Raw genomic sequence first — 21189 nt, forward strand, 5'->3', positions numbered from 1 at the left:
TACATTTAACATATGAATAAATAAATCATCTTTTAAATTATGCTTTTCTCAGCACATTTATTTCAACTATAAAAATGTATCACTAATATAACAGATAACCTCTTAAAACTAATGCAGACAATACTAATATGAATCACAAAACTTTCATAAACATTTAATATGAATCATATAAATTTCAAACTCACATTCTTTAAATATGAATTAGAAATTTCAAACTTCAAATTATATGTCAAGTATGCTAAATGTATCATATATATTGAATATCTAATTTTGAAAAAAAAAACACATAGAAATACAAATGTATCACACATATTTCAGATGTATCACATAGTAATCTTCCGCCGCCAAATAATAATTCAGATTTCAGATGTATCACGTATTCAAATTATATTTCCTCTTCTCCTCCCTCTCTTCTTCATTCACTTCCGTCGACAACATCGTACTAGTCTGCACATGAGCATCACGAATTTGAACAAGACAGTGCGGATGGCTTCGAGCCAATCGAGTCGATTGCAAAGTTTAGGGGTGTCAGGGAAGAAATCGCGTTCGATTATTTTCTCTATGGCGGCTACATAGGTGCCCTCATCGAGTACTTTAGATCAGTGTTTATTGGTTGGTACTGAAGAAAGATTACTGCTGGTTGAATTAAGATTGTGGTCGGGTAATGATGGGGAAGGTGGCGACATTGAGAGGTGGAGGGGGGAGTGGCCCGGCGATAACAACATGGTTGATGAGATAATTTTTGTGGAAAAGGAAGATGAATGTTATATATCTACTTGGGAATAATACTATGGCAGCGATAGAGTTGTGAAGGGAAAAGGAATAATCGAGTACTTCCCCTAATTGTGCGTGATTTGTTCCACAAAATAAAACAGAATCTGTTACTTCCTTGAATAAATATCTAGTCAATTTTAAATGTATCACGTAAAAATAGATGTATCATAATTTTGAAAAATTAGGATATGATGTAATTAACCAAATAGTGGGAATAAAATGTAATAGCACTTAAACATTCAGGGTTTATGTAAGTAACCCTTGTATTAAATCCTACATATGTAGAGCCATCAATATGGGTCAGGTCCGTTGGGTCGGAACGATCCAATCTGTAATTTGATAGGATTGGACTACGATTTTTACAGCCTATTTAAGAATGAGACTTTTTAGCCCGATCTGTATAAGCCTGTTGGCCCGTTGGGCTTGAGTAATATGGGTTGGGCTGGGCTGATCCATGGGTTAGACAAAAAATGATTAAAACATAGAATAAAATACTATGAATTAAAAAAAGGGTCCAAACTCAAAGTCTATTTGGACTATCATAGATATTTAAATATTAAATATGTTTATAAAATATATAAATAATTAAAATACTAAATTTTCTAAGGAATAAAATATGTTTGATGAAGATAATGTGCCGATGTTGAACCCGCTATAACTCATAAGTGCCACGAGTTTTTTTTTATTTTTGAGTTCATTTTTATTTTTAATGGACTAAAAATTAACATTTCTTTGTGTTTTATTGTGATCAATTAACACAAAAATAAATTAATATTATTATTTAGCTAGTTGTATTATTATTCATTAACAGTTTCGTTTGTTTTTCAACATCTCTTTGGTTTGAATTTGGTGTCAAAAGTTATTTAATTTCACAGATTACTTGAATTTTTTTGTAAATTTGAGACTTGATTAACAAGTAGTAACTTAATGTAATATTATATTATACATATTTATGTAATTAACAATTTGAAAAATAAAATTATAAAAATAATATATTTTAAAAATGGGTTGGCCCGTGGGGGCCCACAACCCACAGTGTGATGGGTTGGGCTTACTATTTTCTAGCCTGTCATGTTGATGACCCAACCCAACTTAACCCATCAAACTCTAAAGCCCGTGTGAATTAACCGGAATGGGCTGGAAGAGCCCATACTGACAGCTCTATACATATGTATTACAGTTTCTTCTCTCTTGGCTTCGTTTATATTTTCCCTTAAATAGACGGAAGAAAAGAAGCTCATGATTTTGTCCACAGTATAATGAATTTTTATATGAAAAAGGACACTGTGTAGCATTGATGAAAATAAATAGCCTAAATTTGATATTTTTTCAAAAAATATCAGTCGGGTATATTATTTCCACTTTATAGCTATTTTTTAATTTGGGCATTTTGGTCCATGTAGTTCTAATACAGTCTATATACAATACTGATACAATCCATATACAATACTGATACACTTTTCAACTTAGACCATTCGGCCCTTTTAAAAATACTTTAATTTTTTTTTTTGCTATAAATTTTTTAACTGAAAAATATTCTATTTTTTTATTGTTTAGAAATAATAATTAAATATAGCTATATAAAAAGGGTATAATTGTTATATAGAATATGTAGCTACATAAGATATATGTATAGAAATTGTATAGTTCTATCAAAGATGCATACGTATAAAATATATATAAAAATTATATAATTGTTGTATAAAATGTGTACAAAAAATGTACAATTATTATATAAATTGTGTATTCAAACTGTATAATTTTCGTATAGAATATTTATATGTATAAGATATGTATAGATACTGTATAGGAGGTGTGTAGAAACGGTATTAAATAAGCCAATAAATTGCAATAGTTAGAAAATGAAATTTGTAATTTATCATTTATTATAGATAAGTTATTACTTTTTTAATAACCTGATTATAGAAATATTTTTACGCGGTCAATGCATAAAGCTAATTATGTCTACTTCTTCTTCCTTATGTAAAGAATTTAATTTTATGAGTGGCAACCAAATCAATTTCCTATATTCACTATTAAGAGCATGAAATTCTTGAACCAAGCGGCCCCTTTGCTTTTACAGTCCTGCAGGTCCCTCATTGTCATAGTTTTGTCCATATTTTGCTTTTCAATGACCAACTGAACAGTTTCTAATTTTAATGACAATAATGTACATTTTTGAAAATAAATTGCATTATATAAATTTAAAGAAATGCTAAAAAGTACTAGACAAATTAAATTAGCAGCATTTTCCACCTTAAAAATGGAGAAGTCGCATGTCATTTTAGTTAAAATGGATGGGGTTAACACAGGAAAGACAAATTTGAGTCATTTCTATAACATTAAAAACATATATGGATCGATCGTATAATATTATGATAATATTAACATTGTTTAATGGTTGAGGGGCAAATATGACCTTCATTGATATAATTATCTATTTATTTATCCTAGCCGAAAGGTTGGACAACTCCCGTGGAATGTTTGTGGTGTCGGGACTCAAAAGTCTTTGATTCGGCCCATCGCTAGGAACCTCTCCCTCTTGACTTGATATGTCATGTCAAAAAGGCTGCCTTAGTTCCCCTGCTACGACACGATCAAAGTGCTCTTATCAATAATCCGGACAAAGGCTGTACTCAAGGGTGGAGCCAGCCTTTGACTAGGGGTTAGACGAAAAGGTATACTATATACATGATTAAAATTATTTCTTCTCGACTAATTTTTCTTCACCTGTTGAACTCCCTTAATTGAACTTCTAGCTCCGCCTATGACTATACTCTAAGAGCATCCTTGTGAAGTTGCGATAGAATGAATGAAGAGGCATTATGACAAGATCAGTGTGACTTGAGCCTATAACACCTAATATCCAGCAACGTCCCAAACCATTGTTAGTCTCATAATGTAATGGGGGTATATTTCATAAATATTCTCAACTTTTGTAATTGAAATATATTGAGTGTCATAGAATTTTAAATGCAGGTAATAAAATTTTGGAATATTGTCATAGTTTCACCGTGAAATTTAAAACTACCTAATAATAGCTATTTTTCAAAGACAGGATGAAAATGACTTATATACGCTATTTTACTACTGGTAATGTCATAGAAATTTCTATGAAAAATTGCTTTAAAGGGAAAAAAAAGTTCAAGGCCCAAGCTAGGTTTCTTGTCCAGAACACAGAAAGAACAAACAGGATAAACGTGACAAAATTGCCAATTGAATCCAAAGAACTGGATATGTAATATTCAAACCTTGAGGTGAAACTATATTCTTGCTTGGACTTTAGTGTCTATTTTGAGGCTTATCATAGATGTTGAAAAGACAAGGGTCCAACAAGGGTTCTGCCAAGGGCTTTGATGAGATGTTGTGAAATTTGTAAAACATGTAAAAATGACTGCACCAAATGCACAAATTGCCTGAATGAATCCCAATGAAGATCTCGTTACTGCGAAACAAGGATATGCTGGATTACATGATGTTGGCGCTACACCTGTATAACCGCGAATAGTCCTCAGGTAACAAGGTGCAAGTCTAACTATCATTCACAATAGTAATGAATACATTGATTTTGCAAACGACTATAAATTTGTTCGCGTTCATGGACAAGATATACATTACAATGTTTGCGTTCATTGGCATGCAGAGTATCCCTGCGCCATAGAATAGCCAAAATAGGCCTCCAACAGAAAAGAAGATCTTCAACCTGTGACTGCTCCATTTGAGCTCCTACGTGCAACCAGAATATAGTGTACCGAAACAAAGAAGAGAAAAATGGAGACCAAGATGCAGAACAATTCTGCAGAGAAAAAGAACCTGGAGCAAGACATATGTAAGGAGCTGCAAAAATAGATTATGGCAGGAACCTATTACATAATAATAATAATCAAGCTTAATTAGCATTGGTTTACTCGCGGATATAATAACAATATTCACTATATTAAACTCGATAGAAAATCGTACCAAACTTTTGGAAGATTGGCTCGTGCGTAGATCATTGATTACATAAAGAGCAAAAAATGACTGCGATAAAGAGGATATATAAGTTAACTGCATAAATGGATAGTGTAAAATAAAACATGCAACTTAAAGAAGCTGAGCAGAACATTAGGGTTACCTGTGATATGTTCATTACAACTTTAGTTAACACCCAAGTGCATTCAGTAGAGAAGACACATTGACTTAAGGGTGGTCACTTGATTCTCGATAAATTATGTCACACACAGCTGAAATTTTCTTTCAATGTATTTTATTTGGAACTATTTCAGTGTAGTGGGAAAGGGAATTAAAAAAATATTTTAGGTCGAGGTATCAACTCCTAACTATGAAGTGTGAGCCACCAAGGCTTATAATCTAGTGATATCGATGGAGTCCTCCACACAATGTAATTGGGAATTTAAGAAAATCCCAACTGCGACACTTTAGCACTTTATGAAATCCCCTTGTCTCCAAAGCTAGCCTCATACGAAGCAAAAGATAAACAAGAAGAGATATATAATTGTAATTGCCAAGGGTGTGCCATAGTGGTAAAGAAACCATGAACTCTCAAGTTCAAATCTAGCATAGGCAAAAACATTAGGTGATCTCTTTCCACCTGTCTAAGGTTCTAAGTCTTGGGGGATAGATTTATAACACGTTAGCTATGCTGGTGGGAGGTAACGGGCTCCCTATAGAACTAATTTAGGCGCACGCAAATTGGTCCGAACACCACAGTCATAAAAAATAGAAACTGGAAGGCAGAATTTCATGCAAGAAGCTGGGAGGCATTCCAATACTGAGGCCAAAAGGTGGATGTTATGACGTTAAGAACATGGCCAACAACATATGCTAAAACAGGCCACCTTCCCAGTGGCTTTGCTTCATCATCTGCTCCACTGCTACCAGTCTTAATGGAAATTATGAAAACTCTGCTAATTCTTCTGATAACAACAGAGAATATATGACTTTGCCACTGAGCAGGATGTTAAAAATTATAGTATGGTGATAATGCCTCCATTTAGAAGGTAGTACAATTTCTACTGAATAAATTAAAGAGAACTCTCTTTCAATATTGCCTGCTATTCACCATCCATATATCCCAGGAATACAAGAGACCAATTGATAATGCTAGTATTTTCAATTCAAGCAATGAAAAATAAACAACATATTTCAAATGTGTTGCACGAGTCACCATTTTCTTTACCATATATATTTCTTCTGTTTCGTACTGCCGACTTCCGACAATTATGTCTCCCATAATTAGTATCAAATTTACAAATAATATATCACTGGAAAGCTCTCGAGAAGATATTTCCAGTAATATAAGTTTCGTATATTGAAGCAGTGTATTCGAGGAGATAATATAGTCAAGATTGTGACTAATTATCATGTTTTTTCAGAAAAATTTTGTCATGCAATATCTTTTAAATGAAATACCGTTGTCCACCAAATTCTAATTATCCAATGGTGAAATATAAACACATCGATGTGGTGATCTGATATCGATGAAGGAATTAAACTTGGAGATTTATGCGGGATACTACCTTCCTTATTCTATAGGATTGATGTGTGTTACTACCACCAATTGCCAAACGATTTCTTACATGATCGCTTGTGCAGACATGCAAATTACCACAGCAAACACACTTTAATCTAAATATATTATTCTCTCAATTCTTGGTGGTAGAAAATGCCTTAAACACTCTCTTTTATACGTAAGAAATGTGATCTTCTACCTCCGTCATTCAAGAGATTCACTTCCTTTATGTGAAATTATTTCAGTTCCTTTGGTCTTTTACTAGATGGATTTATGTAGCGGAGTCATAATTTATCTTCAAGAGTGAAAAAGCAAGTTATAGGTCGTCGCATATTGGATGTACCAAGTTCTAACAAGCTGTCTCATTTATATGATAATCGTCGAATTGTTGATTTCTTGTTCTATTTGCTTACCTGCTAATCAAATTTAATCATCATCCATATGGATGCCTTATGTTGTCAGTTATGCAGAAGACAAAATGCTAAAAATTAAAGTCATAGGCCGGTCTCAGTTGTTTATAGTTGGAATAAAAAGGACAATATAGCCCTACACTGGGGGGAACCAACTGGAAAAAGAGATGGAGCTCTCGAGTTGAGTATGATGAAAATGTGCCACCTTGCAAATAATTAGACTGGTCTTCAAGCCCTAACATAGTATAATGTGAACCAGAAAATATGTTTTAGCAGAGATAGACGCGAATTAGTGAAAATGCGTCTAGATTATAGGCTACAATAATGTGTGCAGTACCATAATGGGAATTAACTGGTGCAGTTGAAATGTATATCACAGAGTTAGTATTGAGGCAGACTCAGAGCTTTTTTAGTAACTGAATCTCTCTGGTGGAAGTCTGGCGGAGCCAGCCTTTGGCTAGGGTTCATCCGAACCCCCTTCAATAGAAAAATGTACTGTTTATACATGATTAAAATTATTTTATGTGTACATAGCAAGTGTTGAACCCCCTTCAAGTAGTTTTTGTTCAAATATTGAACCCCCTTAGGTGAAATCCTGCTCCTCCTGTTAAGTTACTGCTCGAGAACTTTAAAGAAGTGCAAATATCTCATTGATACAGGGAAGGTAATCAAGTAGCACACATTATCGCTAACAAGGGAGCAAAATGGAACAACCAAGATGGTTCTATGATATCTACTCATTACCGGAAGCTGCAAACGGGTATCTCAGGTTGGCTAAGATGGAAATGCCTAATTTCAAAATCAGGTGAGTCAAAAATTATTTTTCATTGGTGAACAATTTACAAGATGTAAGTTCATTGTAAAGGAGGTGAGCCGCCTCATTCATTTTTCAATGCCAACACTGTACCACACTCACCATCACTATATCTTCCATCTATTTTTCGTAAGGAATTGAGAAAGTTCAATTCCTCCAAAGATCAATGAAGAGGTAAATCATTTCCCCGTTCTTCATATGTTTCACTTTTGAGTTTTAATGTACTGGTAGGAACCAACACACACACCAAAAAAAAAAAAGAAAGTAGAGTACATAGATAGACACTTTAACTTGCCCTCAACCAAGAACAAAACACGTCAATTTTGAATATGCACACCTAGACACCTCAACTCATGATGTGTTAGTTGACCACTCCAACTTTCAAAACGATCAGTTAGATCCTCCAAAATTTGTGTCATATCAATGTCGGGTGTCATGAAACACAACAGAAATGAATTGAAGTATATATTTGGTTGTCATGTCAATGTCCAGATGTGCGCTCTCAAAGTTGACTGCTTGCTTAAAAGCACTGAGACCAAGTTTGTATGTCTATTTATGAATAAAACAAGTTGATACTACATCAATTTGAAGAGATAGTGGTTATATTGAGCGTTTCAATCTTACCATTGTCAAACACACATCCAATAAAAGCTATGAACATGAAAATCTCTTCATTGATTTTCCTTCCCCACTTATTACATATTCCAAAACTCTTCCTCTATAGACAAATTCCAAATGCAAATACATATATAGTAATACAAAAAAAACAATCCTAAATATTACCCAACAGTTTTAAAAGACTGATGGATGTGCCTCAGGGTGTCTTCATCCTTCTTCCATTCCGGCACCGGGGCATTAACAAAATGAGCATACAGTTTATTCTTAGCACAAGTAACAGTAATCAAGCTATGTCCAGCAACTCCATCAATTTCATAATCATAATACAACTGCCCATTTTCATCTGTCCTTTCTTCTGATGTAACCCCATCAGCATTAGCAATTAAGTCTTGCAAATTCACATCAGATAAAGCCAAGTTATTCAAGATCACATCCTTAGGTGCTAACTGCCTAAACCCTGCAAGGAAAGTAAGGTACTCTTTCTCAGACTTTTTCTTTGGGTTGTAAAACTCACTGTCTGTTCCATTTGTTCCCTTCTCAACTTTTGACACTAGCCTCTCTTTCCATCCATTTGGTACATCGTAAATGTACTCGGCCGACGCTTTCTTGTCGGAGTTGCCACCGTAGCCTCCGTAGTTGGCAGCACTAGCAGCTGTGCCATAGTAGATGTTGTAGGTTGTGGAGGAATCTGCTAGAGAAGGAGGAGAGGATGTTAGTATAGTGATGGCTAATGCTGTGGCTGTTAGTGAGGTGGTTAGTTTGGTTAGAAGGGGTTTAGTGGGTGGTGATAAGGTGGCTTGGGGTCTGGAAAAGGGTGGAGGAACTGGTGGTTTTGGGGTGGTTGTGGTGGAGGAAGAGGAAGAGGAGGAAAGGAAGGATGAGGGGTGGAGAATGCTCGCCATGTGAATTGTTTTGTGAAAATCTTTGGCTTAGGGGATAGGCTGTTGTTTTATGGATTTTGTCATCATAAAGATGGGGTATATCTTATCCATTTAGTGAGGGGATACTTTGGTGAAAACTAGCCAATTGTAACCAATCATCAATGGTCCATGGTGCCACGTCATATTTCCTACTTTGTGGTGAACAAATATTAAATCTTGGTTTCCGCTTGCAAGTAATCACTTCAACTTTTAGGAGTGCTTATCAAGATGCCATAGCTTGATCTCTCAACTAAAGATTAAATAGTCCAACTCGTTTTCATTGTACATCCAATACTGACATAAAACATAAATTTTGGAGGTGTCTAAGTGATTAAGTCCAAATATTCAATTAACACAGTGAAAACGAGTTAAAGTACCTAGATATACATAATCAAGTTGAAGTGCTTAATTATTAAAGGATAGAACTTACGAAATTGGGTCCAAATTCATAATCAATCATCCAGTTCATGAGTATGAACGGTTTATTGTGACAAGAGTAAGGCCCGAGTGAATTACCAGGTCACGGTCAACAGTTGTCTTAAACTAGAAAAGTAGTATCCGTCAATAGGATACAGAATACGGGGCTTCGTCACAAAATCTCAAACATTCCTCACATAATTCTCTATTGATTTCTCATAAGGCATGTCTCCAAAGACATCCTATAAGCGAAGTACTCCAATATCATCCTGAGCTGTGAGGCCCACCTCCACCAGCTCCACCATAAAATTACCATTACGCATAGAAGGCGGAACATAATTGAGATCCTTACCTTTTTGTGATGTCCCCACACGCTGCTCAGGCTGGTCCTCTTATTCTGGTGTCTTCACTACTTTAGTGTCCTCCGACAACTTCATCAATGGCGGTATAGTTTCCTTACCTCCAGTCATAGATATCAGTTGCTAATTCCTAAAAACTATAACCGGTGAGGGACTAATACTTCCTTATGCATACCTACTTTTTTAATCTGAATCTGAGTATCCTTCTCACTCTCTTCTGTAATCAAAAGAAATTAGCTAGGAGAAAGCTCCCAAATGTAATGGGATTAAGTTCATATTGAATTGTACTAGCTAGAGTGACCATATTGGTCCTCGGCGTTCCTATCTTCATCTGGATATGAGCTTGGCGAGGCATTTTTTTATCTAAGGTGTGCTAAACGTGCACCGAGAGAAAAAAACGTGTCTTTCTTTGATTTCGTTTACCATTAATTACTTCCTAATCGCATACTTTCTCTTTTTCATTATTGGAAGACAAAACTCTAGCAGATCATCCATTAATTATATTTATATTTCATACTCCGGATAATCCGATGCATATATATTAGGTCAAACACATCATCAGACACCTAAAGTTAATGTTGTTCATTTTTGGAATCTCAACTAACGTCTCAGTGTGTCGTTTTGACACTTTCGCTGTCGTTATAGCGTGTGTACTACACGCATTTTGAGGGCATGTAAGGTTATTTTATTAAATCTTATCCCCCCTCTCTCTTCTTCTTCTTCCTCATTCTTTTTTCCTATAATTTGCCACCATTTTTTGCACCTTCAGTTACAGTAATTCCTCAGCTTTCATTTTTGCTTCTTTCATTTTCTTCGTCATTATACTTATATCCGTCATTCCTCAAACTTTTGATAAATTTTAATAATTTTTTATTAGATTATACTATTAATTTTATTTATGTCCAATTCAGTGTCTCTCAATTCGATTTAATATACCATTTTTCATGAAAAAATATCCAATTACCCCCCTGAACTATATTCAAAAAGGTTATGATACACCTCAACTTAAAGGGGTGTCAAAATTACACTTTTAATTAGTTCAGGGATAATAGAACCCCCTTTAAGTTGAGGTGTGTCATAACATTTTTTGGTATAGTTCAGGGGTAATTGGGTATTATCTCCTTTTTATCAGAATTTTGCACAATTTGATCAAAGATTCATTTTTTTATTTAGGTTTTGCTTTCTCAATTTGATTGAAAATTTTATTTTTTTCCACATATACATACACGGAGAGGAGGAGAGAATAGAAAAAAATACACACTACACAGTGCAGGCATACACACACAGTTGCCTAAACAAAATATAAAATGGCCCGACCTATGTTTTGCTCTAATTTGATTAAAGAATCTATTTTCTACACATGAATCATAATATAGAGGAGAAATTATTTTGTGTGTGTGTGTTTAGTAAAGGTCCATCGATGGCGGCGTTGTGTGGGGTGCAATTGAGTGTGTATTAATAAAGAAATTATCTATGTGTGTGCGCGCTCAATGAAGGTCCTTATTTGAGGAGTTGGAATTTGGGGTTTTAGAAATTTACGGGTTGGGGGTTGGGGGGGGGGGGGGGGGGGGGGTGGGGGAGGGGATGTGGGGGGGGGGATATTGAAGAAGATGATGTTGGGTTGGAGTTTTTTTTTTTTTGGGGGGGGGGGGGGGGGGGTAATTTATTATTTTAAAAAAAATTAAATAAATTATTTAAAAATTATTTTGGAGAAAAATGACAAATATCATCATATTATTCTCCACTTTACACGTCAACAGTGCATGTAATGCACACACATCGTATATTTTTGTTGATTGTGTAAAAAGTGTCAACATAAAACATCGAAATATTAGTTATGGTGCCAAAAATAAACGTCGATTTTAGGTGCCAAAGTGAAAATTCTATCCAAATTTAGGTGTCTTGTGATGTGTTTGGTCTATATGTTACTATGAAATAACATTCTTTCGATTTCATCATTCTCTAATAAAATTTATTTGCGTCGGATACTTGCATCAAACTAATATATACATGATGATATCTTTAAATATACATAACTGCGTTTAACTATGATTAATCAATATACATACACACACATATATATATATATAAAGGAGTCACTTAGCCCATCTTATGTGGCATGTCTTAGAGACCTTCAATACTATTTATCTTTTTTGTGATTTTTTTAGCCATTTCTCCTAAGATTTGAATATTTTTCTTCTTTTTATATTTAATGTCTTTAATAAAAGTAATTATTTATAACTCACACTTCTTCAATTATACTTTTAATAATATCAATAAATCTAACCTTTTAATCTTCATAATCCCCAAAATTTAATTTATAAGTTTATGACACCTTATGGTAGTCCTCCATTTTGCCTATACAGATTCATAGTTTGTTTCATCAAAATTCTCATTCAACTTCTTTCTTTTCTCCATTTGTGAAGGCAATAAAGATATGTTGGGGTAATCTTCTCTCTTTCTTTTATTTAATTTTATTAATATGTAATAATATGCTAAAGATGAGAAATAAAAAAGATAATAATGACTAACCTAAGTGTTATATTGAGCTATTCATATGATAATCTACAATAATGTATCATAGATTTTGCTCTAGAATTCTTTGGATCGAATTTAAGTTCTTATGATTCTTATACAATAGCAAATTTTGAGGTGATCAAGTAGCAGTAATGATCAAGTAGCAGTAAAAAAATAAAGTGTAAAACAGTAAAGACTATTAGCATCTCCAAAGTGTAAAAAGAGTAAGAAAAGACATGTATGGTGATTTTGTTTAATAAACTTTTTTTACTTTTATTATATAAACTTCTATTACAGTTTAACTTTTACTTGATAACAACCTATGATTTAAGAATTATGAAAATTAATTATGATTGAAAATTATTTAGGATTCACAAGAATATATAAAATAACAAGCAAACCAACGAGGTTGATTACAAATTTGAGATAAATTGAAATCAAGATTGTTGACATTGTAAAATCATGTAAGCAATCATGAATTTTCGATCTTTGTCTTTTCCCAATTGAAAATGTGAATCAACATATCATTAAGCGGTCAATATTTTTAAATCCAAAATACACATATAAATTAACATTATAATTTATTTATTTATTTATAAATTATCAACTTTTTAAAATACAAGCTAATGAAAGTACATTTTTGTGATTATTATAGAATTTAGATAACTAAAAACATTATATTATAAATTTAAGAAAGATCAAGAATCGCGCGTAGTGCAAAAAAGTTCTCTAATTATAGTATATTCTTATTTTATTAATTATAACACAATTTTGATTTAATGTAAATACTGCTATGAAGTATGGGCTATGATATAATGGACAAATACCAAAATATCAATATGACAATATTTTGAGTTTTGGACATTTAAAGAGGGAAAAATTACATAGATAGACCATTTTTAAGTCTTAACTACATAAATGATAGTAGTTTAAAAAAATTACAAAACTGAAAGATTTTTTTTACGTGTATGGCCAATTTAAAATTTTTCAAAAATAATTATTATTTCTAATTTAATTTTTTAACTAATCAAAAATACCTTAATTTAAGGGACCCATTATACTTTCAAATTTAAACTGTGAAAAGGATAATTCCAAAAACTGCTATCAAATCCTTTTTCACGATAATTTCAAAAACTGATACCTAATTTTTCTCTCTCTACCAAATATTTTATCTCTGTTGTATGATTTATGTGCTCTTTTTTTTTTGTAACTCCATTTTTGCTCTTATACGTTCCTTTATTTGTTAAAGGTATATATATCATCTAGTATATTGAGTTATAGTGTATTTCGTAGTTCTAATTTCATGGGTTAATCATATTTGAAATTACTATTGATTTTATAGCAAATTGAAGCTATGTTTATATTTAATTTGTTCTATGAATTGATACGAACCCCATTTCTTAATTTACAGTACGGAGTAGTTATACTTCTATTGATGAACTTTTTTTTGAGGTATTGCTTCAATGTGGCAATAATTTTACAAAAAGTTCTTCTTGTTCATTAATTTTTTTATTGTTAGTTATATAATTGCTTTATTCATAGTTTGTTGAAAAATGGAGAAAGAAAAATCAATAATTGAAATGAATTTGGATGATGAAGTTGGTAAAATATTAACACGTATTGGTGAGCCAACCTTTATTTTGTTATCTCCGACACCTGTTTCTGATGCGAAAGGGAGTAACACGCAAAGTGTAAGTATTTTGCCATCTCCGACAGTTGATTATGCTGATGTTGAACGAAGAAAGGAGGAGTCGAAGAAGCATATGGGTAGTAGAAAGTTGGAGAATACCAAAAAAGGAAAATCCATTATACTTGAACCTGGAAAACAATGTTTGAGTGTCAACAATAAAAGGCAAAAAATAAATGTAGATGAACTACAAAGCTCTAAATTGAAGGTATTGTGTTTCTCTATATATTGACTAAAACCTTTACCTGCAATATTTTGTTTTCAATAGTTCATTTGATAATTTAAATGAGATTAACAAATTGGTTAATTCAATAGGCAGCATGCCTAGGGTTTATAAAGATTGTGTATTGATTTCCTTTAAATTTTCTATTGTGTTGCAGAACTGAAATTTTTATTTTGAAGTAGCAGATCATAAAAAACCTAAGCTTGGTGCTCCAAAAATAGATATCGTCAATACTTTTTCCGAATTTTCCTACAGTTATTTTTCAAGCACAGTTAGTTCACTCACTATTAATGATGGAGGTCATTCAAGAAAGAACATATGAGATTTGACTATTAGTTAATGGTTCCTTGATACAATTCGGGTTAGGTGAGTTTGCCATCATGACAGGATTGAAATGTAATGGAGCAGCACATCAAAATTGTACTTCACATAAAAGAAGTAACATGATCGAGCCTTGCTTTGCTGGCATTAAAAAAATTATTGTTCAAACAGTAGCTGATTTTTTTGAAAGTAAACGCTGGGCAAATGACGAAGATAATATCAAAATTTTTGTGTTACATTTCATCAACTCATTTTTATTGTCTGATCTTCCTGAAAATAAAGTTCCCAATTGGCATTTTGAAGTGGTTGAATCTGATGAGTATGAAACTTACCCATGGGGAAAAGTAGCATTTGATGAGACCTTTAAATCCTTGAAAAATACTTTAAGAGGAAAGATTGAAAAGAAATTTAGTAGGTTGTATGGATTTCCTCTAGCATTTCAAGGTTGTTTTTTTGAATATTGTGTGCATTCGAAACAAAAATTTGCTACTATGATTGACAAAAGAATCCCACGAATTCTTAATTGGGAAGTCTTAGCTAGCCCAAATACAGTAAAGGTTCCGGAGATACTATCAGACAAGAAAGTAATATTTTCATTCACAATGAATTAAGATTATGAACAATTACATATTTAACTTTTATTTATTTTTAATAATTTATGTAGTTGATGGTGAAGAATATTTTTCCAACTCCCTTTGAGAAGTCTAGGTTGGATTTGTATGGTTTGTTTAAGGATGTAGTTGACAATGATGAATTAATTGGTGTTGATGCATCAACACACTTAAATGATGACGACTTTACTACGCCACCTCCTGTCCCAAACAAGGGGAAAAGCAAAGCAGATCCAGTACCTCGTGATAATAACACTAATTTGCTTTGTGAGATAAAACGTATATCTGATGGACAAAAGGATCTAAGAGAAAACCTTCAACTGGTATGTGCATTCTCCTTTTCTAGCTATCAAAATACTATATTCATAAGAATTTTTAATTATGTTATTTCTTTCCTTAGTTAAAGCGGGAAGTTGAAAGTCTAAAGAAATGTATGATGGAGTCTGATTCCAAAATATTCAACATCATTGAAGTTCTGATCAAGAAAATTGATAAACATAATGCTCATGAAGTATTAAATTTGCATCGATACCATTTAGATCAAAATTCTTTCCTGTATACTGTTTGTTTTATTTCTCATGTTTTTATTTAACATCAGGATGAAGACTATAGATGCAGAGGACTTAATATTGATCATGAAAATGAATATCATGATAATAATATCAATTATGATCAAAATATTACTATTCATTTAGATAACATTCAAATCATGAATGAAGATCCCATCAGTGGAGCTAATGATAATAGTAAGATTTTTATTGGTCAAATTTATCTTTGAATGTTTAACTACTGCTTACAATTTTAGGAGACTTTATATTAAATTTCTCGTTAGTTTATTATGTGTTATACCAAGAAGATGGTATTACATATTTATTAAATTTAAATATATGATAATATTGTTCTTTTGATAGCTTATACCAGTCATTTAAATAGTATATTCGTTTAACTTTATTGAAATCTTTATACCAATATTATCAGTATAATATATTATACCTATTATTTTATATGTGGTATATTGTTTAAGTATAATTTTTTTTATAATTTTGAAATTATTGCGAGTCTACAACAATACGTTGTTGGAACATGGATCTGCTATTCTTTAAATGTGATACAACTATTATTCAGTTTATATTAGCAATTCTTCTAGCTGATATCAGTGACTTAGCTGAAATATTTTATCGTCGGATTCTATTGAAGTTTCTGAGTCCTAGATTCATCCGTTTACATGTCGAGTTTTAGATAAATCGATTGATCACTTTTTATATTCGGTTATACAAAATACTGTGACTGAACATCTTACAAAAAATAGACGCACTGGCCCATTGCATCAATCTCCACACCTAAATAGTTCTAGATCAGACGATAGTGTGAATGGAGGAGCCTCAATGACGAGTGTTGTATATGGGGTGCACCCATTTGGAAGTTTTAACATGAATGATGATTATAACAAGGGGATGGATAAATTTAGAGAATGGATGGACGAAGGTCGTAGAGCACGCAACAAGTTCGTATTTATTTCACTTATTAGTTAATGTGCTTTTAGTTATTATATTGCATTTATGATTTATAATGTGATAATTTTAGAAAGTATTCTTACGCTAAAAAGGATAATATATTAAATCCTCCATTTGAATTCGGAAAGATGACTATTAGCAAGAAAGATTGGTTTCACAAGATGGCATATTGTAATACCCCATACTTTTCCTAGCTTGAAATCATCCCAAGAATGTTAGAAGCTTTCTTTGAAAGATGAACCCACTTTTATACATGTGGAATTTTTAAAATTTTCACTTTCTATCATGTGGAAAATTGAATAAGCTTTCCAATAATACCAATTTCGTCCAAATACGGTATCGGAGTAAAATGTTATGGGAGTTTTACTCAAAGCTGCCAGAATCGCCCAGGTGCGACGGCCAGGTTGACGGACCATCAACGTAGCGAAGGCCCGTCACCTTGACCGTCCAGCCAAGGCAGTGAGGCAAGTTTCTGGATAAGGTGCGACGGACAGGTTGACGGACCGTCGCCCAAGCCGTCGCTATTTAGGCAGTGAGTTCCTATCCTGGTCCGCCTACGATGGTCGAAATAAAGGACCGTCGATCCAACGATGGACTGTCGCATGAGCCATCGCAGGTTTCGTTCAGTTATTTTTAAGTCATTTTTTAAAGGGGTTTTTTAGTCTTTTACCACCCAGTTATATACCTAGTAATATCCGACCAAGGCTCATATTTTTATTATTATTCCACAACATTAAAATTAGGGTTTTTTCCCTAAGATCAATCCTTAAGCAACAAAATTCAAATATTCTTCAATAACTAAGAGATTCAAATTCTTCAAGTTCACGAACTTCAAGAAACTCACTACCAGGCATTCATAGTATTCATTCATGGACTCCTTTCGTCCATGAAGACCAAGAATCTCTTTTCAAAGTTCAAGTGTATGGATTTCTTTATGAATTTCATGTTGGGTTTGCTTTTGTTCATGTAGATAATGACCAATTGAATTCTAATCCAAGTTGGGTGATCAATTTTATGTGGAATTGATTAGTATAGGTGTAGATTCATGTGAACCTATGATTAAACCCTTGGATGATGAAATTAGAGTTGAATCATGATGTTTATTTGTTGTATAATTTTGTCTACATATACTATGCTTACCATGTGTTTGATTAAATGCCTATGTGAAGGAAAAGTGCCCAACTAGTATGATATTATGCAATCCTCATGTATGTAAAAGATTATGCATATCACATGTTTGATGAAATGCCTTAATAAATGAATTATGGATTGTGATGTTGGTCATGTATTCAAGAAAGTCATGCTTTGTCGGTTTCTTTCCATCGAGTCCTGGGGGTACTTGTACCCAACAATTAGTTGTGTGCCTAGAGCCTATGTCAGGTTCTCAAGATACTCTCAGTCAAGCTATGTTCAGTAGAATTCAGTCAGTTTAATGACTTAGGAAAACTCAGTAACTTCAGTAAATCTCAGTCAATTATAAGACCTCAGTAATATTCTGTCAGTCAATGAAACTCAGTTAACTCAGTCCAGTCAGTTCAGTTAATCATGTTCAGTGTCTATTCAGATAGGAGTAGAAATTAACACTGAGTGAACCCAAGGATGGGAACTCACCTGTCATATGAGGGTGTGATTCTTAGAAGCAATCCTTGCGTTCCAGAAATATGTAGCCAGCATAGGTTGAGACATCATAGCCTACTATATGAGGTGGCTTAACCTTTTATATGAGGGTTCCCACCGTTCTTCGCTAGAGTTACCTGCTATATGAGGGTTACTCACAAATTGTCCTTACTAGTGGTGCAGTATTGACACCCTTCTAATTGGGGTTACAGATTGGACCCCAACTCAGCCATAATGGCGTATTAGGGGCATGTCAGTTAGATAACTACTTCCCACAGTTTCAGCTACAGAATTCAGAACTTTCAGATACAGTCAACTCAAAACAGTACGGAACTCAGCTAGTTCCATCAGATTCAGGACTGCCAGATATAGCCACTCATGTTATTAGTTATATCATTCATCAAAACTCAGTTACCAGTCATGTTGGTTATCAGTAAATTCATGTTATCACGATCTCAGTTATAGTTACTACTTATTCATGCATGTATTCTCATATTCATATTAGTCAGTTAGTCAGTATTGTTCATGCATATGAACCCCATGTATTCAGCCTACCTCATATGCATACCAGTACATTCAAAGTACTGACGCATTTACGTTATGGTGTCTTATACCATAGGTTCAGAGACACAAGCTCCAAAGCATCAGTAGCATTCCAGTCTCAGCAGTCAGAGTTAGCAGTGAGTCCTCATATTTTGAGGACATGACCATTTTTTTATCTCATTAATTAATTTATTAGTTAGAGTTAGTTGGGGATATGTCTCATCAACTCCTTATTCGGACAGTCATGTATTACAGGCTTTTCAAACTACAGTATGTGCAGATAGTTTATTTTGGTTAGTTTTAGGTATTTCATTCCCCACCCAGATGTCATATTTTATCAGATATTATGTCTCAGTTTTGAACCTTATGTCCTTTCAGTTCATGTTTCCGCATTATACAGTATGTTATATAGTATACAGACACAGATATCAGTCATGGGTTAGCTTGCGGTTCTTTGGGGTCATGAGCACCGTGTAGCATTCCGGGTACTAGATTCGGGACGTTACACATATGGTGGCCAAGCCTTGGAAAAATCGGTATGTAAAAGTAATACTTAAACAATAGATACTTGTGTATAATTGTTGCATGTATCAGTGGTGTCTAATATACATAGTTGATTATTTAATTATATGGTAATGTTTGAAATGTCATGACAGTATTTAGATGTGAGCTTTTATTATCTGAGGAAGAAAGGAATGTTTGATGATGTTCCAGTGATGTTCACTACAACTGATTGTTTATTTGATCTTAAGATTAAAGCTCTATATAAGAATTTTATTGAAAATAATGGAGATAGTGATGTGGTGAATACGGAGCATGACATTTTCAAGTACATACTAGGTGAATGGCTGCTTTGTGGAAGTCTGTGGTACACTGTTGATCACATACTATTTATACTATATGCTAATGGATAGTGGATAGTGGCAAGATTAACCTTCAAAGAGAGATCATTATTTGTGTATGATTCAATGGGTGATGCTGCTTTCAGAGCCAATGTTCGCGGTGTTATTGATGCATATAAATTTATTATCCCACTATTTCTCTCGAAGCTAAATTTTTTTAAAAAAGACGGATATTCAATTAGATAAAAGTTCGTACAAGAATAAGTCATTGGATGAATATTTACCTATACAACTAGATGCGCAAGTGTTTTTTCTAATTCATTTGACTATGATTCATCTAAATATAATATAATTTATATTTAACATGTGTTCTTGTTGTTTTTTTAATTACAGTGATCGTGGCATTTATGTTGCACTTTTTACCGAATGCTTCATATATGGTAGTGACGTGTTCGACAACGAATTTGATGTCAATAACCGTCGCACCAAATTTGGATAGTTGCTATGAGATGAAACAACAGAACAATATCACTAGTGAATCTGAATCTTTCAACAAAAACATGAATCATGCAATGCATTATATTAATTAGTTTTTAGATGTTATTAGGAGGACAGAGGAAAATAATGTCCAGCCATTGTGAATTGTTGAGTAATTGATCTTTGATACTTAAGCTGGGCTATGGTTTAGCATTTGATCTATCACATTTGTTTGTTGAATTTTTATTTGAAAAACTTTATATTATTTATATTTTGATATGAAAAGCTGTCTTTTAAGGCATTTTTTGCTAATGTATTTGTCCTCAGAAAAAAAAGTGACATAAAATTACATTTACTGAATAAGTATTTGATCTCCCAGAAAAGCGATTAGGTATATTATACAACAACATTAGTTTGAATCATCACGGCAAAAACTCTGACTATTGTAGTATAATTTATATACACATGTATAAATTACATCAGCATAAACTTATTGGTTATATAAATTATAAGCTTGTATAAAGTATATGCTAGTATAAAGGTCAAAATCTTATTATCCAGTATACTATACATAAATTTTATACCAATATAAATTTATTGAAGTATAAACTATATGCCAATTTGCATTAAGTTTATTTTGTATAAAGTGTTATTGTAGTGCTAAGTTTATAGTTATCTTCCACCAAGTATTACTTCTCAGTTATTTTAACCACATATATTTATATAAAAATGCATTTTGTTACTCTCTATTTTATTAATAATCTCCAAACAACGTGGTGTAGTGGATGAGGATGTTCCTTCCTTACCAAGAGGTCTTGAGTCATGATGATACTTGTTATTTGAGACTAGCCTCCCTTTCCATGTCCTGATAGGGAGAATGCTCCTTAAATGTGTTTCTATTTTTTTTAGACTTTGTCTGTTGATGAATCATCTTTGTGCTCCATGACGGCAAAGTAATATTGAAGAATAATGGATAAGATGGTACCATAGACATATCAGCCACAACTGTATGG

General features: G+C 33.1%; 2 protein-coding genes across 2 annotated transcripts; one reads left to right on the forward strand and one right to left on the reverse strand.

Moving 5' to 3' along the window:
• Positions 1-8164: 8164 nt before the first annotated feature.
• On the reverse strand, positions 8165-10299 carry LOC107839128 (thylakoid lumenal 19 kDa protein, chloroplastic). The gene has a single exon (XM_016682497.2). The coding sequence runs from the start codon at positions 9028-9030 to the stop codon at positions 8290-8292; it is 741 nt and encodes a 246-aa protein (XP_016537983.2). The 5' UTR covers positions 9031-10299; the 3' UTR covers positions 8165-8289.
• A 1223-nt stretch (positions 10300-11522) lies between these two features.
• LOC107858522 lies at positions 11523-19151 on the forward strand. Its single transcript, XM_047397251.1, has 3 exons — positions 11523-14236; positions 15237-15506; positions 18934-19151. The coding sequence occupies exons 1-3, from the start codon at positions 13895-13897 to the stop codon at positions 19039-19041; spliced, it is 720 nt and encodes a 239-aa protein (XP_047253207.1). The 5' UTR covers positions 11523-13894; the 3' UTR covers positions 19042-19151.
• The last annotated feature ends 2038 nt before the right edge of the window (positions 19152-21189 follow it).

This window comes from Capsicum annuum, chromosome 1, assembly GCF_002878395.1.
Source record: "Capsicum annuum cultivar UCD-10X-F1 chromosome 1, UCD10Xv1.1, whole genome shotgun sequence".
Taxonomy (NCBI): domain Eukaryota; kingdom Viridiplantae; phylum Streptophyta; class Magnoliopsida; order Solanales; family Solanaceae; genus Capsicum; species Capsicum annuum.